General features: G+C 42.1%; 1 protein-coding gene across 4 annotated transcripts in view; it reads right to left on the bottom strand.

The window, feature by feature from the left end:
- The window catches only part of Golga3 (golgin A3), a 49414-nt gene extending 30439 nt beyond the window's left edge, over nucleotides 1-18975 (bottom strand). Inside the window, exons 1-7 of one of the 4 annotated variants that reach the window (XM_040731434.1) lie at nucleotides 18836-18975; nucleotides 13644-13962; nucleotides 10853-11125; nucleotides 8060-8172; nucleotides 5403-6049; nucleotides 4733-4844; nucleotides 1487-1793 (exon numbers count right to left, since the gene is read on the bottom strand). In XM_040731434.1, the coding sequence (XP_040587368.1) occupies nucleotides 1487-1793; nucleotides 4733-4844; nucleotides 5403-6049; nucleotides 8060-8172; nucleotides 10853-11125; nucleotides 13644-13779 (1588 nt within the window). In that variant the 5' untranslated portion in view covers nucleotides 13780-13962; nucleotides 18836-18975. Of the gene's footprint in view, nucleotides 1-1486; nucleotides 1794-4732; nucleotides 4845-5402; nucleotides 6050-8059; nucleotides 8173-10852; nucleotides 11126-13643; nucleotides 13963-15197; nucleotides 15340-18835 lie in introns of those variants that run through there. The other 3 variants (XM_040731436.1, XM_040731435.1, XM_040731437.1) reach the window with 3 other exon arrangements.
- Nucleotides 18976-19040: the final 65 nt, after the last annotated feature.

The raw sequence follows: 19040 nt of genomic DNA, 5'->3' as shown, positions 1-19040 counted from the left end.
AATTATTCACTCATCTGTCTTTTTATTTATATTACAGTGAATGATTATAAAGTTCATGACCAGCAGCTCTGTGGAAGTCAGCTACCATGTCTTAGCAAAGTTTCTGAAAAACTGTCTTCTCCACAGAAGGGCTCAGAGCTTCCTCAAATACAGAATATCAGCATTTGGAGCCATCTTAAGCAACAAAACATCCCCTAAGAAAGCCCAAAATTGGGCATGTGACAGTAAACAGATATAAAAAGGACAGTCTGAGCTAAGGGTATGACTGAGAGTAAACAAGAGAACTGTGTGTCACCTGCTTCTACAGAGTTGGAAGAACACACATCAAGTAACTCAAATCTTAGCTAATCTGGCAATGTCTGGGGCAATCATAAAAGTCCTGAGTAAACCTGGAATTACAAATAAAATTAACCTGGGAAGAAATTAGTTATAGAATCTGCAATGACCAAAAACCAACTATGTGTCCCAGAAACTGCCATGTCACTGTGGGTTCTCATCTTTGAATACCCAATGACATCAATTTGCCATAAAGAAACAGCACTGGCGTCATATGGTTGGTTCTGCACTAGGACCTACTATTATGTCACATACTAGTCTGTCACTAGCGCCTACTAATCTGTCATATGAACTTTGCTCTGCTCTGGTTTTAGAAATAAGCTTCTGGGATAGCAGCTTATCATTGTTCTTCTTGTTCATCATAACCTCACAGTCCTAGCTGAATCACAAAGCCTGGAGACATGACCCTCCACTGCATTGGACAAGAGTCTCACCAAACAAGTTTGTGTTTTTCTGGGTCCTGAGGTCTTGGTCTTCAATCTCCCAACCCCACCCCTCCCTCTCTTTGCAACTCCTGTTCAAATAATATCCTCTTAGTGTCTGTTGATATCAGGGTTTGGCTTAGGTGAAGACTAAAAGAATTAGTCTTGATGAAGCATTAGTGAACAAAGGGTCACTCATCAACAATATAGGCATTGCTCTTAAATATTTTAGGTAACATTTAAAATTAGTAGGAACAGGGCTGGAGAGATGGCTCAGTGGTTAAGAGCATTGACTGCTCTTCCAATGGTACTGAGTTTAATTCCCAGCTCACAACCATCTGTAATGAGATCCGATACCCTCTTCTGGTCTGCAGGGATACATGCAAGTAGAACACTATACATAGTAAATAAATAAATCTTAAAATAAATTAGTAAGAATAAATGTAGAATAAACATACAGCTCAACTACCCCCAAACATTGGATTTAGAGGGGGAAAAAAAAGAGTAGAAAGGATTACTTCTAATGGTCAAAAGCCCAATGTCAATTTCTAAGATTACATTACCTTTTTTATGCAAAAGCATAGACTCTTAAGAATTCAGCCAGAATTCTATTTACTTTAGCAATGTAGAGCCTCTCTGTATTAAATGTTAGGCTAACCTGAACGTGAAGCTTCATCCACATGACACTAGTTACAACAGCAGAAATCACATTGGGTTGCAGACCTTACCTGTGTTGTCCTTGCTGAGGATGTTTCTCTGCATGTCCTCTACTTTGGCCATCAGTCTCTGATATTGCTCCTCTGCCATTTGCAGGTCATTGTTCGAGGATGCCAGGCTGGCATTTTTAGCTTCTAGCATGTTCTGCAGGTCAGTCATGGCCCGCTCCAGATCCCAGCAAGATTGCTTCAAAGTGTCCACTTCAGAACTAAGGGAGTCCTGCTTCTGCTGGCTGCTGTGGCTGTGCTCCACCTGTGCCTGCAGCCGTGTGCTCAGGGCAGCAAGCTGGGCCTGTAACTCAGCCTTCTCTTGAAGTGCCTGAAAATAACCCCAAATGACCATAATGACTTTCAAAAAATAAGTCACTTCTATCCACTATTTTAATAAGACTGCTGAAACTTATTACACTTACAATTAGCAAGACAGAGGAAGATGAGTTTTACTTAAAGCATTCTACCCCAAACCAGTCACTTAAACAGTTAACTGTCCCCCACATCAAATAAGTTGATGAATCCCTAAGAGATAAGAGCAGTCAGATTCTGATCAATGAAGAAAATGTACTCATCTGCAGAAAAATGCTGTTATAGAAACTCAAGGGGTAAGCCATAACACAAATATAAGAACAGCATTGAGTAACTACAACAACAATGCCACAGGACAGAGCATAGACAGCAAACAGGCCCCAGGAGATACAGAGAACAGCCATGAGCAAATTAGGGCTGGGGCTGTTACTCAGTAGTAGGGTGCTTGGTTAGCATGCAATAGGATCAGAACTTAAACCCTAGCACTACAAAAGGGGCCTGATTAAAAAGACAAAGACCCAGCCACCAGCACATCCTACTCATCCCAAGTCTATCTAAGAGTATGTATTGGAACTCAACACACTAAAGAAAATTGTGACCAGGCGGTGGTGGCACATGCCTTTAATTGGGAGGCAGAGGCAGGTGGATCTCTGTGAGTTCGAGGCCAGCCTGGTCTACAAGAGCTAGTTCCAGGACAGGCTACAAAGCTACACAGAGAAACCCTGTCTCAAAATAAAATAAAGAAAATTGTGAAGACAACATGTTCAACACACAGAATACCAAAGGAACTGAATTAAATCAATAAAATTCACCAAAATTTTATTTATTTGCAGTGTTAGGAATTGACCCTGGGTGCTTATATATAGTAGTCAAATGCTGTAACCCTGACCTGTACTCCAGGTCAAGAGGAATTTAGAGCCAGTATAACTGGCATCCACATAAAACTGCCAGAGATCCAGGTAGCTCTTTAGTTTAATAGGACCTACCTCACAAGAGCATTAGAAAACAAAGCAAGTGAAGGTGCTCAGACCAACCTAAGCACTGAGTATACATAGGAAGTATAAATGTAAGTGATGAAACAATTACATTCTGAATTAGTACAGAAAACTGTGTATAACCAAAAATTACTGGTATTTATTTATTTATTTATTTATTTATTGGTCTTTCGAGACAGGGTTTCTCTGTATTGTTTTGGAGGCTGTCCTGGAACTTGCTCTGTAAACCAGGCTGGCCTCGAACTCACAGAGATCCACCTGCCTCTGCCTCCCGAGTGCTGGGATTAAAGGTGTGTGCCATCAACGCCCGGCTTACTGTTTTTTGTTTTTTTAATTTACTTTTTATTTCATTTGCATTGGTATTTTGCCTGAATGTATGTCTGTGTGAGAGTGTCAGATCTTGGAGTTACAGACAGTTGTGAGCTGCCATATGGGTGCTAGGACTTGAACCGGGTCCTCTAGAAGAACAGCCAGTGCTCTTAACTGCTGAGTCATATCTCTAGCCTTCCCTCAAAATTACTCTTAAAACCTCTGAGGTCACTTTTGAAGACTGTTTTATGTATAACTAAACTAACTGGCTTATGCCTAAGGAATTTTTAAGCATGACACATGTACTTAGCAAAGCAATTTAATCTCCCCACACAGGGCTTCTCACACTGCAGTATGTGTTCACAGCCTCAGGTCAGGCCTCTTGCTGTCTCAGTATGTGTGTGTATAATCTCCCTCACACAGCATATAGCTGAATTCCCCTGAACAGACTCTCTCTAAACTGTTGATAGAAAGATAAAAATCTTTTTGTGCATGCCCTTGATCCCGGCACTCGGGAGGCAGAGGCAGGCAGATCTCTTTGAGTTTGAGATGAGTTTGAGGCCAGCCTCGTCTACAGAGTAAGTTCCAGGACAGATAGCGCTGGAAACCCTGTCTTGAAAAAAACAAAACAAACAGAAACAAAAAACCCATATAAAACAAGTCAGGCATGGTGGCAAAGGCCTGTAATCCAAGCCATTGAGAGGGTCAGGCATGAGGATAAAGAGTTCAAGGTTATCCTTAGCTCCACAGCAAGCTCAAAGCCAGCCTGGGCTACATGAGAATTGTCTCAAAATTAATAAAGTTTCATATAAAACAGTAAAACCTGAAAATTACGGAATGAAAAATCATTGTTAAAAAAATTAATGTTATATATGTGTATGTGTGTATATACATGGGAGTACCCACAAAGAACAGAAGAGGGTATACTGGATCTCCTAGAGATGAAGTTATAGGCAGCTGTGAGATTCTATGAAACAACCTTGGGTCCTCTGGAGGAGCAGTAAGTGCTCTTAACCACTAGTCCATTTCTCCAGATCCCCCAATAATGAAAACAAGATGTAATAAAATTAGTATCAGACAAAGCAGACCCTGAACTAGCAAGATAGCTCAGCAGGTAAAGTCACTTGCTTCCAAGAATGATGCCCTCAGTTTGATTCTCCAAAACCATATGGTAGAAAGAACAAACCAATTCCTGCAGGTTGTCTAACCTCCACACACATGCCACAGCATGTGCCCATCCACCCCTACCATACACACAAACACAAATACGTAAATGTAATAATCTGTAAGGACTGAAAAAGAAACTATTAAAAAGTAAATGCAGAAGCCATTGCAAAAAGTACTAATGGGGACAAGATGAAACTTTTACTCTATCAGAGAAATGTAAAGCCATCAGGAGAATTAACTACCACAGACTCAGGTATATTTAGGACATGCTCTTGGCAAATTCTAATGAAGGAAAAAGGAAAGAGTTATTAATCAACTAATACAACTTTGTAGGAGACCAACACACCCTGCAGACAAAATGAGCAACATGGACAACTTGGCTGAATAATTACATTTAAGGATATCTATAAAATTACACAAAGCAAAGATATACATATTCTTTTCAAAGATTTGGCTCATTAAGCAACAATCAAATGTCCCTTACCTGAGTGGCTTCTAATGACAAGGCCTCCAGCTGTCCTTCAAGTCTCATTTTTTCTTTAAGAACCTGCAACATTTCATCCTGTGTTTCAGCAAGAGAGCTCTCCATGGACACACTAGGGGTCAGAAGTATAAAGTCAAGAGATGAAAACATAACAGCTGTTAGCCCTTTATCCTTCCTCACGTTGTCCAATTTCTATACATCCCTTCTGCTCCTCCTGTTTTTTGGCTCTTTTTTGTTTGTTTGTTTGTTTTTTTAAACATAGACTCCTTCTATTGTGTAGGAAATACACAGGTCCTCTGTGACCTGAAACTCCCTATGTAGTCTAGACTGACCCTGAACTTACGACTCTACTGCATTAGTCTTCTAAGTGCTTGGATCATACATATGTACTACTAATACCCTGCTTCCACCAAGATTTTTAGAAACCCTTAAGCAGTGAATGGAATCTTAAAGTCCATGCCCCCTATAAAGGAACATGCTCTAGAAATAGGAGTTTGTAAGCCCCTGGGAAGTTTTAAGAGAGAGGTCTACGTAACATGAGAAGATGGATGCTTTTTGTACTACACAAGTGGTTTAGAGCTGACTCTATTTATAAAGCAGCAGAGCTCTGTGTAAGTGAAGAGTTAATGTAAAGATTGGGGTACATTAGCAAAAACACATGCTGCCTTACCTGCTACAGATGCTGTCTCTGCGGCTCTGCACCTCCCCGTTGACTTCCTGGTTCTGATCCTGGTGTTGGGCTGCTGCAGACTGTAGTACATCCTTAATTGAAGGAAACTGGCCCAGGGCCTCCGCAGAAATCTCCTGGCCATCGACCATATAAGCTGCTCCCGGCATGCCCACATTAGCCACGACACCGCAGGGCCCTCTTGCAGAGAAGCTGCTATGCGAGGAACTGTCACTTTCATTTCCATCAGCCTCTGACACGCTATCCCCAGCCAGTGAGGCACTCTCTACGCGATTATCAGTCTCAGATGATGGACTAACCTCAGAAACAACTGAAGTGCTGCTTCTACTCTGTTTCAAGGAACCTCCAACAGCATCAACAGTGGAACCAAGGCCACCAGAGTCACTTGACTCTTCAGTTCTATAGTCAGCCAGAGACCGAATCTTGCTTGATTTGGAACTCTTTTTCTCCTTAGAATGTGCCAGCAGCCCCAAGCTGCCTACCTTGGGCCCTCGAGGAACACTGGTACGAAGGAAGGAATACTCTTTTGTCACAGCTACAGTGCTGGCTCTTGGCAAGTTTTCTGGATTTAACATGAGCTCAGGATCAAGTGTACTAAAAAGTTTCATTTTTGTTGCAGGTTGACTAGACTGAAAAGAAAACAGAAGTATAAAAATATGATTAAGATTAGCAAGCAGAGTGGGCTGGAGAGATGGCTCGGTGGTTAAGAGCACTGACTGCCCTTCCAGAGGACCTGGGTTCAATCCCCAACACTTACATGACAGCTAACAACTGTCTATAACTCCAAGATCTGACACCTTTACACAGACATATATGCAGGCAAAACACCAATGCACATAAAATGAAAAAGAAAGAAAAAAGATTAGTAAGCAGTATTCTAAAACTATCATCCCGAAAGCATGCACCAATGAACATTCTTTCTACTAATGGCAGTCTGCCAGGCCCTCAGAATGTTGGGTGCAGCAGATCTTCTAAATCTGTCTCTCACCACTCAAGCTGCATCGAGTAATCAGACTTGACCTCCCTGGGCCATCACTTGAAAACATTTTAAAGCGAGTAACATCTGTCATCTAACTTTCTTGGCAAAACTTTCCTAACTATTATCCTAGTTAGTTTCTCAGATATAGAAAAAAAAATTTTTAAAGGTTCTGTTAAATTAGGTCTACTTTTAGTTTAGAAAGTATTTAGTTTTGAAACTACTCAAAAGGTAGTGAACATCTTTACTGCTTATACATACCTCACAAAGACACATGGTACTCTTTCTTGTGATGTGAGGAGGATGTTGACACAGGAGTCTCAGAGTCCAGGATGACCAATAACTTATGATTCCCCCTGCCTCCATCTTGGTACTAGGATAACTGTGCCACAACACCCACCTAGGTTGAACGCTTGCTCCATTTAAAATACTGTTTATCATCATTTTAATTCCCAGCTATTTTATCATTTTTATTGTTGTTGCAAATTATCTTTTTCAAGTGGTCATAGCAGGATAATTACTGTTTTTTTTCATTAATTAAGTGCAATAATAAACAATTTCCTAAAACCAAATTACACCTAAAAATGGTTTTCAGTTGTTTTTTTCAGTCTTCCAAGGCATCATCAACCTGCAAATAACACCAATTCTCCTGTCTGTCAGTGTTTCTATCTCTTATATCACTATACTAACTAGAAATTCTACAATGGCCTGAGTGATATTTGGGATAAAGGAAAAATTCCAGCTATGTATGTCAATATTACTTTCTTTAAAAATTATTTTTTTTAATGTGTATGTGTTTTGCCTACATGTATTCTGTGAACCATGTGCATGCCTGGTGCTCTTGGAGGTCAGAAGAGGATGTTGTATGCCCTGGATCTGGAGTTACAGAGGATTGTGAATGCTGGGAATCAAACCCAAGTTCTCTGGGAGAGCAACAAGTGCTATTAACCATTGAGTCATCTCTCCAGACCCAGCATAACTTTCTCTTACAGGAAAATTTCAATCCTGTCATTCTACCAATTAGTGTACTTCCAAGGTAGGGACACAGGTGAGGATGACAAACATCCCAAACACTGCAGTTATAAACATAGGAACAATAACTGCTAAAAAACAACACAAGCCGGGCGTTGGGGACGCACGCCTTTAATCCCAGCACTTGGGAGGCAGAGGCAGGCGGATCTCTGTGAGTTCGAGGCCAGCCTGGTCTACAGAGCTAGTTCCAGGACAGCCTCCAAAACAATATAGAGAAACCCTGTCTCGAAAAAACCAAAAAGAAAAAAAAAAAAAACAACACAAAAGGAAAGGGTGAGTGTAGCTGAGATCTCACATACCTGAGGGCATAGACAGAGGGACGTGGGAAAGATGAGAGATATAAGGAGAGAAAGAAAGCAAAAGCTCTCTCTTGGATCCTGGCCGAGGCCCAGAGACCATAGAGCGCTGACCCAGCTTCTAATGTAAGTGATTGCTCTCTCTAAATAAATATCTTAAACTCCCCTTTCCCAATATTCGCTGCGTGGATCAGTTCCATCTACAGGTGAGAGATGAAGAAACTAGACAACTCAGATGTGAACTGGACAAGCCAGCAGTAAACAAGGACATTATGTTGCAGGCCTCAGACTCGCTCAGAGCTCACACAGCCCAGACTCCAGTCCAGGAGACTCACCCTCTCCCGATGGCGCTTTACTCGGTACTGCATTAGTTGTTCTTCCAGGCGCTTTCGGGCCTGCAGCCGGACCTGCTCCTCCTTTTCCAAGGGCAATGAAGAGGCAGTGGAGCCTGCACGGGAAATGACCATTGAGAGGTTGATAGGGAGCAGGGCACAGAAAGCAAGTTGGTAATCACAGATTGGTTGTTTTCAATTTAATCACCAGTATGCTAAACCACACACAGTCACCTGCATTTCACGACAATTTCCAGACTGAGAGAAAACTGAGAGCCACAGCACTGCATACAGATAAAGTCAGCCTTACAAGTGACACAGTGCCAATGGGCCTCTTCTCATAACAAAAGATATAGTTTCTTATGAAATTACACTCAGATTATCTCAACTGCTACACTAACAAATCATAGCACCATATAAAAACCAAGAGCATATTTAACCATATTTATTCAAACACTGTCTATTTAATAAATAAAATGACTGATTAGTTTTGCTGTAGCACTTAAGTGCAGAATGAAGACCTAGAAGACTCTGCCTTTGAGGGTGAAGGGCAGGCTACATTGGTTTCCTACCAAATGAGTTCAATCCAGAACTCATATTCAAGAATAGTAAGCACAAATGGAAACTTTTAAATCAAAAAATGATTTGAAATATTTAAAACTCAACCTTTTGGGAAGCAGGTAACCTAAAGTCATTGTAGTTGCAAACCCAGGACAGCCACTCTCACCAGGGCTGGGCCTGTGGTTTTAATACTAATAACCAGAAGATGTGTCTGTGAAACATTAGCAGAGGGCTAAAAGGTCAAAAAAGAGGACACATGCATAATTTAAATATCTTTTACAAACATCACCCTCTTCAGACATGGATTCTGAAGAAGCAACATTTTTTAAAAATCTTTTAAAAAATCTGTAAAATATGGACAGCTACAGAATTCACTAGGACCCTCCACTGTGTTAAGCAATCTGTGCACTGACTCTTCACAGAGCTACTGTCATTCAAGTGGTTTGGCCATATGCGTGACAAATTCAAGGGTTATGGTCATTACACGGATGCCACAAATCAGTAAGCTCACTTGGGTTTAAACAACACTAAAGCTCCAGGACAAGCTGTATGAGATAGACCTCTAAGTCAGGATGACAGTAAGAACAGATCCATACATTGTCACTAGCAAGGTGTGAACTCCCTACAACTGGAGAGACAAAATTAAATATGTAAGTTCATTTTAAAATGCATAATTTTATTTATTTATTAAGGAGGCATAATTCTGTCTATCAATTTATTGGAGAGAAATGACTTATGCAGATTCCAGGGCACGCTTGTGAGATCAAGGGACAACCTGCATAAGTCATTTCTCTTTCCATCATGTGGGTCCTGGGAATTGACCTCAAGTCCTCGGGATTAATGGCAAATGCCTTTGCCAGTTGAACCATCTCATCTGACGCTAAATTTATTTATTTATTTATTTTTTGGTTTTACAAGACAGGTTTTCTCTGTATTGTTTTGGAGGCTGTTGGTCCAGCCCGGCCTCAAACTCACAGAGATCCGCCTGCCTCTGCCTCCCGAGTGCTGGGATTAAAGGCGTGCGCCACCACCGCCCAGCAACGCTAAATTTATTAATTATTTTTATTTTCTATGTGTACGGGCAAGTATATGTTATGGCATGAGTGAGGAGGTCTATATACTATAGTGGGGGGAAGTGTCTTCACCAGTTACTAACAATATGACTATGTGGGACAAAGACTAAAAACCTGCTTGACTTATAGAGAAGCAAGCTTAATGGCCCAAGGACACATGCACCAAGATTCTAGCTGTAACACTGCCCATTATGGTCAAGAATTAGACTTATCAGGAAAGTCAGGTGGTGGCTCATGCCTTTAATCACAATATGCTAGAGACAGAGGCAGGTGAATCTCTTGAGTTCTGAGGCCCACCTGGTCTACAGAGCAAGTTCTAGGAAAACCAGGGCCATAAAGACAAACCCCATCTCATCAAAAGTAAAACAAATACAGCAGGCAACACGGAGCTGCCAACACAAGTTGCCCTGGGTAGTGGGGGAGCTACAAGATAAAACCAAGTGTTTTAATCTTGTAAAATTATTTAAACAATAGAATCCTATTTTAAAATTACTTTTAAAAAAGTTTTATTTTTAAGCGTGTGTGTGTGTGTGTGTGTGTGTGTGTGTGTGTGTGTGTGTGTGAGAGAGAGAGAGAGAGAGAGAGAGAGAGAGAGAGAGAGAGAGAGAGAGAGAGAGAGAGAGACTCTGAGTGTAGATAACCACGGATGTATGCCATCTCTCTAGCCCCTAAGATTCCTTTTGTTTTGTTTGATTTCAGGGGCCTTGATAAGTTGCTGGGCTGGCCTCAATTTTCAATCCTGCCTTAGCCTTCACAAGTAGCTAACTACAGGCACACAAACTTTACTTATAAAGACAATGATGAAAAATGTGGGTCTGTTTATATAAATATGCAAAACATCTTGTGAGAATCTGGTTTACCAACTTAAGACAAAACTCTTGTCTGTTGGCCACCCATGAAGAATGACATATGAGGTGTGTTTGTCAAGGAGTCTGATACTGTTGTTAGTACTGGATGGAAGAAAGTTACAACATCCAGATGTACCCTCACTCTTTAAAGAGAAGCTACACCATTAAGATGCATCCTTCTGCCTTCCCCATTGAGTACTATGATAAGACAGGATAAGTCAGGACTGCTCACACAGGAGCAGTAAGGCACTGATTCCAAGTAGAAGATGTAGATAGCAAGGGGTGGGAAGAGCCCAGAGGGAATGGATGCTTACACAGTTGCGTTTCTTGCATGGGAAGACTGAGTCTGAGAGACTGCAAAGCTTCTTTTCTAACACTGCCCTCAGCACTAGTTCCCTGAGACTTCCTTAGGTTGTCATGGAAACCATCCACACCTGCAGAGGCATCAGGTCCCACCGGGCTTGCTGTGGGATCAAGAGACAACGGAGGGTCTGGGAACTGCCCATTCTGACAAAGGGCCTCCTGGCTGGATCTATCTGGACTTCCTCCTTCCCTAAAAATTCTGTTTTTTACCTCAATACTGGCATCTGAAAAGAGAAAGAAAGTGTGTTAGACAGTATTTGAAAAAGTTTAAGTCATTTCAAGACACACGGCTACATGTAAGTTCCACAAGCATAGCTTATTCACATTTTACAAGTCTGTTTTCTCTGACTCTCAGGAAAAAGGTCCCATACCTATTGTGGGGCAGGGAGACTTGGGGCAAAGTCTCATGTCCTCACCTGTAAGCTAGCCTCACCCTCTACATTATGACTGTGTATTTAACTCATGTTTCATTCCCACTTAAGTAAGGGGAAAAAATTAAAAACCTTTGAAGTCTTTTTTTTTAAGTGTGTGTGTGTAGGCATGCAGAGGCTTAAAACAAAGCTGAGAACTTTTTTCAAACACATACAGGTGACAGCAGGGCTAACCAGAGTCCAGCCTCACATTTTCACGTGCTGGTCTCAAAGTAAATTCAGAATATGTTTTCCTCCAAAGAGGTAGATAATCACATCAGAGTGATTCTGCAAAAGTGAACAGAAGCCAACTTTGTTTTGGCTTGATGAACAAGGATTAGGTATTATAAAAACTCTATTCACAAACCAAGTGTGGCTATTCATACCTAAAATCCCAGCACTTGGGAGATACAAGCAGGAAAATCAAGAGTTCATGATGTATATATATGAGCTAATCAGCAGGTTTGAGGAAAGCCTGGGCTCTAAGAGACTCTGTCTCAAAAACACTAAAAATTTTAAAACCTAAGTTTATCCATAAGGACTCATGACCCAAACCTAGCTTCACCCACCACCATTATTACGCAAAGAACCAAAACACAGTTCTTCCTCAAAAGATAAAGACTTCTCAAAATTAAGTCAAATTTAGACTTTTTTCTGCCTTCCCCTGGTGGGTAAACCATTTGAGAGGGAGAGAGTCCATACTAATTCCCAGGCTCAGTGACCTAAGATCTCATAGGCACTAACATCAATGGGTACCAAGATACATCCAGAGGGCATGCAGGAAATTACACACACACACACACCATCTTTTTTTTTCTCAATTCAAGTAAAAATGGGGTTGCTATTTACAAATAAAAGTTCCTGCTACTGAAGGGATGGAGAAATGGCTCAGAGGTTAAGAGAGCTGACTGCTCTATCAGAGGTCCTGAGTTCAATTCCCAGCAGCCACAGGGTGGCTCACAACCTTCTATAGTGAGATCTGGTGCCCTCTTCTGGTATGCAAACATATATGCAAGCAGAACACTGTATATATGATAAATAAAATTTTTTTTAAAAAGCCGGGCGGTGGTGGCGCACGTCTTTAATCCCAGCACTCGGGAGGCAGAGGCAGGCGGATCTCTGTGAGTTCGAGGCCAGGCTGGACCGATAGCCTCCAAAACAATACAGAGAAACCCTGTCTCGTAAAAACCAAAAAAAAAAAAAAAAAAGGTTCCTGCTACTCACTGACATGCCTCCTTGAAAAAGAAATCCTCAATGACCAAGACATGTTTGCTATAGGACACAGATGGCCCCACACTGTCAGCTTTACTAAAGGTCATCCTTTGCTAAAGGGAGCGAGGATTCTAGCCCCACACTGTCACCCTTTATTAAAGGGTGCAGGGATTCTGCATTTCAGATACAAGTTACAAGTGACTAATACCACTTTCTGATGTGTAGACTGCTAAACAAAATGAGTTTTGAGCAACATACTACACCTTAAAATCTAAAAGCAACAAGATCCAATATGCATGAAGACTTTGTTTCCAAATACAAACTTAAATATATACATCATGATGAATAGAAGACAAAAATGGCTGCATCCACTTACTGGATGTTCACTAGGCAGTAGGGATTGAATCAGGACTTCACACATGTCAGGGAAGCATTCTACCACTGAGCTACATCCTAGTATTTTTGGCACATTATATACATCACTCATTTTAACCCTCACATCTACCCTATGCTTAGGTTCCATGAATCTTCCTGAGTGATAGATCTAAGATGTGGTTCAATGCAAGAATCCATTCTCAGATACGAATACCAGTACCTGCCTCACCCACTGCATGTTAACTTCTTGAGCATCATTTTATAAGACTTACAGTGCAATTTCTGTTAGAGAACCAGTACACAGTAATCTATTTTTTTTAAGTGCATATTGCATTCCTAGTTCCTGACTGCATGGGGTCTGGGAATCAACTGAGTTACTACTGGTGCACAAACAACCCAGCAGCTAACAGAGAAACATAATTCAGAAATCCTAGATCACTAATCAGTTCCAATTAATAAAACTTTGACACCCAATCAACCAGAAAGGTAGAATTTCAAGCACTAACGAAAATTCACCAGTGGAGATCCAAGAAGCCTTCAGGAAGCAGCTCTACTGCTGGCCACGGTACATATCCAAGTGGCTCCTATTCTGTTGACTACAGACTATGCCTCATCTAAAGTTAGCACCAAATGAGAATATCTATAAGATAACTAAAACACTCTGAGAGAATGAAAAGTTCATGCCCACCTCCAAAACACCAGCTGAAAATGAAATGCTAGGATACAGAATGACCGGTTGACTTACTCTGAACTTCGTTTGGTTGGTCAGGAGGTAGTGCCAGTGAGCCCAACGTCTCCAGTGAGGCTTCAGGGCAAGATGAAATATCATTGCTAGACTTGTCGTCCCAGAGGCCATCTTGTTTAGGTGGTGCACCATCCATGGTTAGGGCAGCCCAGACTAAGACAACTCTGAGGAGCTAGAAGTGACTCTGAATAAAGTTTGGTTTCTGCCATCAGCAACAGCACAGAGCTTCTAGGAAGGATCCTACTCTGTTTTCCATTTTCGCCATAAGGTTTAATATCTCACAAATGGCTTGAAGTCAAACCAAGTAATACCATGATTCCTGATAAGAGGAAGAAAAAATTCATTATGAAATGAAATTTATTAGATTTTATGTAACAGTTACAGGGCTCCCAACTTGTGTAGAAAACAAACACAGATTTCCATGCCACAAACAATCCTTGAGCACCTACAACATCCTAGATCCTAGGTTTTTTTTAAAAGATGTATTTATTTATTACATATACAATGTTCTGCTTACATGCCAGAAGAGGACACCAGATTGAATTGTAGATGGTTGTGAGCCACCATGTAACATCCTAGGTTTTGAGGGTAAAATATCAAACTAGCCACACCTTAGCCCTTTGCTAAGGAACTGAGTGTCTCTCCTGGTATCAGTTACAGGAAGTTCTACCACAAGGGTTTTAAAGAGCTTGTAATCTGTTGTAGTTGAACGTGTGCTAAGAAATTGAACTTTAAATTTTATTTACATTTAATCTGATTTAAATAGCTATTTGTGGCCAGCAGCTTGTAAACTAGACAGACCTACCTACTCATAAAACACTTGGAATGACCATGCCCAAGGCCAGAGCTCCTACTAGGAAATTCCACCCTTGTGATCTATGCAGCTCAGATCGAGAGGAGTGAAAATTAAAGAAGCAATTGCCAAAGGATTAGGTAATAGAATGCTAGACGGGGAGATCCAGAAGGGAGATCTAAGAACACACAGAACGGTAGCTAACTTAGAAGTGGGCAGAGAGGGATCTTATGGCAGGTGACCATCTACCCTTCCCTACTAGGAGGATCAGTAATTTTCTGACTCACTATGGTAGACTATGTTTAGGAAAATATAACTTCACCTTGAATCTGGCAAATATTTATCAGCTCCAAAGTGTGCTGATGATACTACTAACTCATTTCCTTATCAAAAGGTAAGATTTAAATATGAGCTTCCAGGCACACGTACGAATACTGGTATCTATGTTCTTCAGAATAAGTTCTCTATTATTCTTTTTGTGCTACGCTTAACATGGTTCATAGCAAAATAACCTATATCCAGAGTTTACAAATCACACTTGAGCCAAGTGTAGTGGCATACATCGTTGCACTCAGGAGGTAGTCAGGTAGATCTCAGAGTTTGAAGTCAATCTAGTCTATACAGTGAGTTTCAAGCAAGCCTGGGCTACAAAGTTGAGACCCTGCCTCAAAAACAAAACAAAACAACAACAAAAACCCAAACAAACAAAAAACAAAATCAAAATTCACATAGATAAATTACAGGTAAGAAACCTCACTAACAAGGTGTGATGCTGACTTGATAGTGGTGCTATCACTGCAGACCATGTTCTTTGACTCCATCTGTCCTCTGTGACTGATGACCACCTGTGAATGAGGGAACCCACCACTGATATGGTCAGCTCAGCTTATCAACACAGCAAATGACTAGTACAGGTCTAGAATAGGAAAAATAAAAAAAAAACGAGGACAGCTAAGAAATTCCAGAGATAATATGCTCAGAGGTAAACAGTGAGACTGTTCATAAAGACAGACATTAGCCAAGAATATTCAAGTTCCACCAATGATGTAAATTTGATGGCACATGTAACAGGCTGTCACAAGCTAGAGATCATCACATATTCCCCTCTTTATTCCCTTTACTCTGATTTTGTGCTAAGTAAGACACCTGATTCCTAAGCAGTCCTTCCTCCTTTCAGAGATGGAATGGTACAGCCCTCCAGAACAGAGGAACCCAACTACAACTGACTCTGGTTAACTCACTTAAATGGTTCCTGTTCAAAATCAGTTAGCTCCTCCATAAGTGGTTCTACAGCCAAAATGTCTGGGCCATGCCAGGAGTTGGGTTTCTGACAGCAGTCCTGCCTGATGGGCAATAAACTAACATTTACTGTCTACCATCAGTCTCCTCTGAATTTTGGTAAGCATGACTCAGTCATACAGGGTCTCATTACCCCAGACTGCTGACAAGGGCAAGTCTCCCAGCACCAAGGAAGAAGATGAGTCAGCTGGGGTGGGGGTAAGGAGAGGTACAAAAAAGCTGTTTTTAGTACTACACACTACATTTGTGATTTAAAAAAACAAGCAGAGTCCATTCTCATTACAGTTGTCCTTTTTTTCATTTGTTTGGTCAACTTGGCTCTTTCTGTGGGTATGTATGTGCACATTTTCAGATGCCATTCATCTTGTTTTTTGAGACGGTATCTCTCACTGACCTTGAGTTCATCAATACTGGCTGGCCAGTGAGTCCCTGTTTCCATTTCCCCAGTGTTGGAGCTATAAGTGTAGATGACCATACCAGACTTTCCTACACCGGCTTTGGCAAAACACCAAAGTCAAGTCCTCATGCTTGTATAGCAAGCACTTCACTGACTAAGCTATCTTAGCTAGTTTGATTTGTTTGGTTTTGGTTTGGGATTTTTTTTTTTCGAGACAGGGTTTCTCTGTGGCTTTAGAGGCTGTCCTGGAACTAGCTCTTGTAGACCAGGCTGGTCTCGAACTCACAGAGATCCGCCTGCCTCTGCCTCCCAAGTGCTGGGATTAAAGGCGTGAGCCACCAACGCCCGGCTGGGATTTTTTTTTTAAGACAAAGGCTCAGTATACAGGCCAGTGTAGTCTCCAGCTCATGTAGATTCTCCCAATTCCACCTTTTGAGTGCTAGGATTACAGTCCTGTATAGCTTCACTGAGTTTATAGTTTCATTTTTAACCACTTGCACCCCCACTTCTAGATGGCAGAACAAAGGGAGTCCCAAGAAATACCTAATATTAGCAGTTCATCTAGATTCCACATTGAGAATACAATCTCAGGTGCAACAGGTCTTCAAGTTTTCCCCAGCAGAGACCATGAACTTGACCCACAAACAACAGCTGCCCTATTACTGAGGTTATCACCAATTAGACAAGACACACAGCCAAAGATAAAAGAGGACTTCTTGAAGATGTCTGCTTGATTACACACTATCGAATAGTAACAAGTAACACTCTATATAAGTAAAAACCAAAGGCCAGCCTCAGGTACAGCAAGGACATAAATTACAGGTTTTGAGTTAAACATGTTTGCCTCAAATCCTGACTGTTCTTCCATTTGGCTGCAAGATCTTGTTAGATAGATTTCTGAGCCACACTTAAGCTTATTTCCTCATCAACAAAAACACTGAGAAAATGAATACAAAGTTTTGATAGGATGGACTATATATATATATATATATATATATATATATATATATATGTATATAGGATCTGTAAGATATAGGATCTGTTCATGCCTTGAATAAACAGGTGCAATTATTTCTTCTTTCAACAGTTTTCAAAATTGATAGTAAAAGCCAAATTGAAGTTATACTCTCACTTGAGAAAAATAACACTACTTAAAGCAATTGGCACAAACCCAGCTACTTTTAAGTCTGAGCATCATCAGATGACTTTCATTTCTTATGCTTCTCTTTTGGGAAGTAGGGAGGAGATAGGATCATTCCCCACCCCCCAATGGTGTCTGTGTTAATTGTTCATAGGCACAGGTGTATGAAGGTGAGAGGACAACTTATGAGAGTGGGTTCTTTCCTTCCACCATGGGGCTTCCATAGAACTCATGGCCTCAGATTCTAGAACCTTTAACCACTGAGCCATCTTGCTGATCTGCTTTTGGGTTTTGAAACAGAAGCTTAGCATGTAGCTTGGGCATCAAGGTAGTGGAGGTCTTCCTGTCTTGGCTTCCCAAGAGCTGGCATTTCAGACATGTGAGACTACATCCAGCTTTTTCCTTTCTTTTTCATTCAAGGTACATTGTAGCTGAGAGCTACTAAAGGATTATAAAAGCAAAGGCCACGATGCATCTGTAAATGGTTTACAATGTCCCACTGACAATAAAATACAAACCTCTTAGCCTAAACTAGAGATCACTTTTATGTGGCTCCTGCTTATGTCTGTACTCTGCACATGCTGTGCCTTTTTTCATTACCTGGCTATATTATGCACCCAGAAGTACAACTGACTCTCCATAGGGTCTCTACACCTTTTTGTTTGCTTATTTGACAGGGTTTCTCTGGGTAGCAGAACCCTGGCTGTCCTGGAATTCGCTTTGTAGACCAGGCTGGCCTCGATCTCACAGAGATCCGCCTGCGTCTGCCTCCTGAGTGCTGGGACTAAAGGTGTGCGCCACCATGCCCAGCTGGGTCTCCACACTCCTTGTTCACTCTTCTGAGACATTACTCTCAACAATTCTGCACAGAAGCTTCTTGTCATGGAGGCATGCCTTGAGGCAGAAGTCACCTCTTGCGCAGGCCTGACGAAGCTAATCCTCTCAACAACTGTTTTGAGCTGTCAGTATACTTTTCAACATAAAGTGGTGAGAACAGAGACGACAACACAACTGTATCCTGAGACCTGTTAACAGACAGGGCCTCTCCTTCCACAGACATTCAGAAAGCGCCTGTGGAAAGGGGTGAGCTGCTCACTGAGCTCTCTCTAGCCACTGACTCTACTGTCCACGTTCAGCAGCACCGTGAAACACCTCTGAGCACCAGAACCGAAACAGTAAGTCCCCCCGCTGACTGAACGACATGCCACCATGTCACACTCGCCGTCAACTGCGAAAGCAGCGGACTTCACACAAGCTGAGCCATGCAGCGGTGACACACGCTCTCCGGGCCGACCGCATCCCCTGAGGTGCAGGGGGAGCCCCTGCATTGACCAAGCCGCTACTGACACGAGCTGCAAGGCAGGTTTCCACCCTGAGGCAGCAGAAGGAAGAGCTGACCAGAGCTGGCCGCCGCTGACCCCAAGTCCGCGCGACCCTCCCCGGACTCTGCCTCGGCCTTGCCGGCGCCTGCCTCTCTGGGCGCGGCGCGGCCCGGCCAGTCCCACCCGCGCCCACTACCCCCAGGCCCCGACCCTCCTCAGCACAAGCCCCACAGCCCTCACCATCAGCGGCCCAGCCCTGCGGCTCCGGTAGGACGTGGCCGTGCGAGGGGCGGGGCGCAATAGGGCACCAGTCTCGGGCAACCCCTCCGGAAACAGCCTGTCCGCGCCGCTTTCGTTCCGGAAGAGAGACTGTCAGCGGCCAGTAGCCACCTTCAAACTGGGGTCGGTACGGATCTCGCTCCGGACAGAACTGAGGCGGATTTGA

The sequence above is a fragment of the Mesocricetus auratus genome, unplaced genomic scaffold (assembly GCF_017639785.1).
Source record: "Mesocricetus auratus isolate SY011 unplaced genomic scaffold, BCM_Maur_2.0 Super-Scaffold_100025, whole genome shotgun sequence".
NCBI classification, from domain to species: domain Eukaryota; kingdom Metazoa; phylum Chordata; class Mammalia; order Rodentia; family Cricetidae; genus Mesocricetus; species Mesocricetus auratus.
This window is presented reverse-complemented; position numbering and strand designations above follow the sequence as displayed.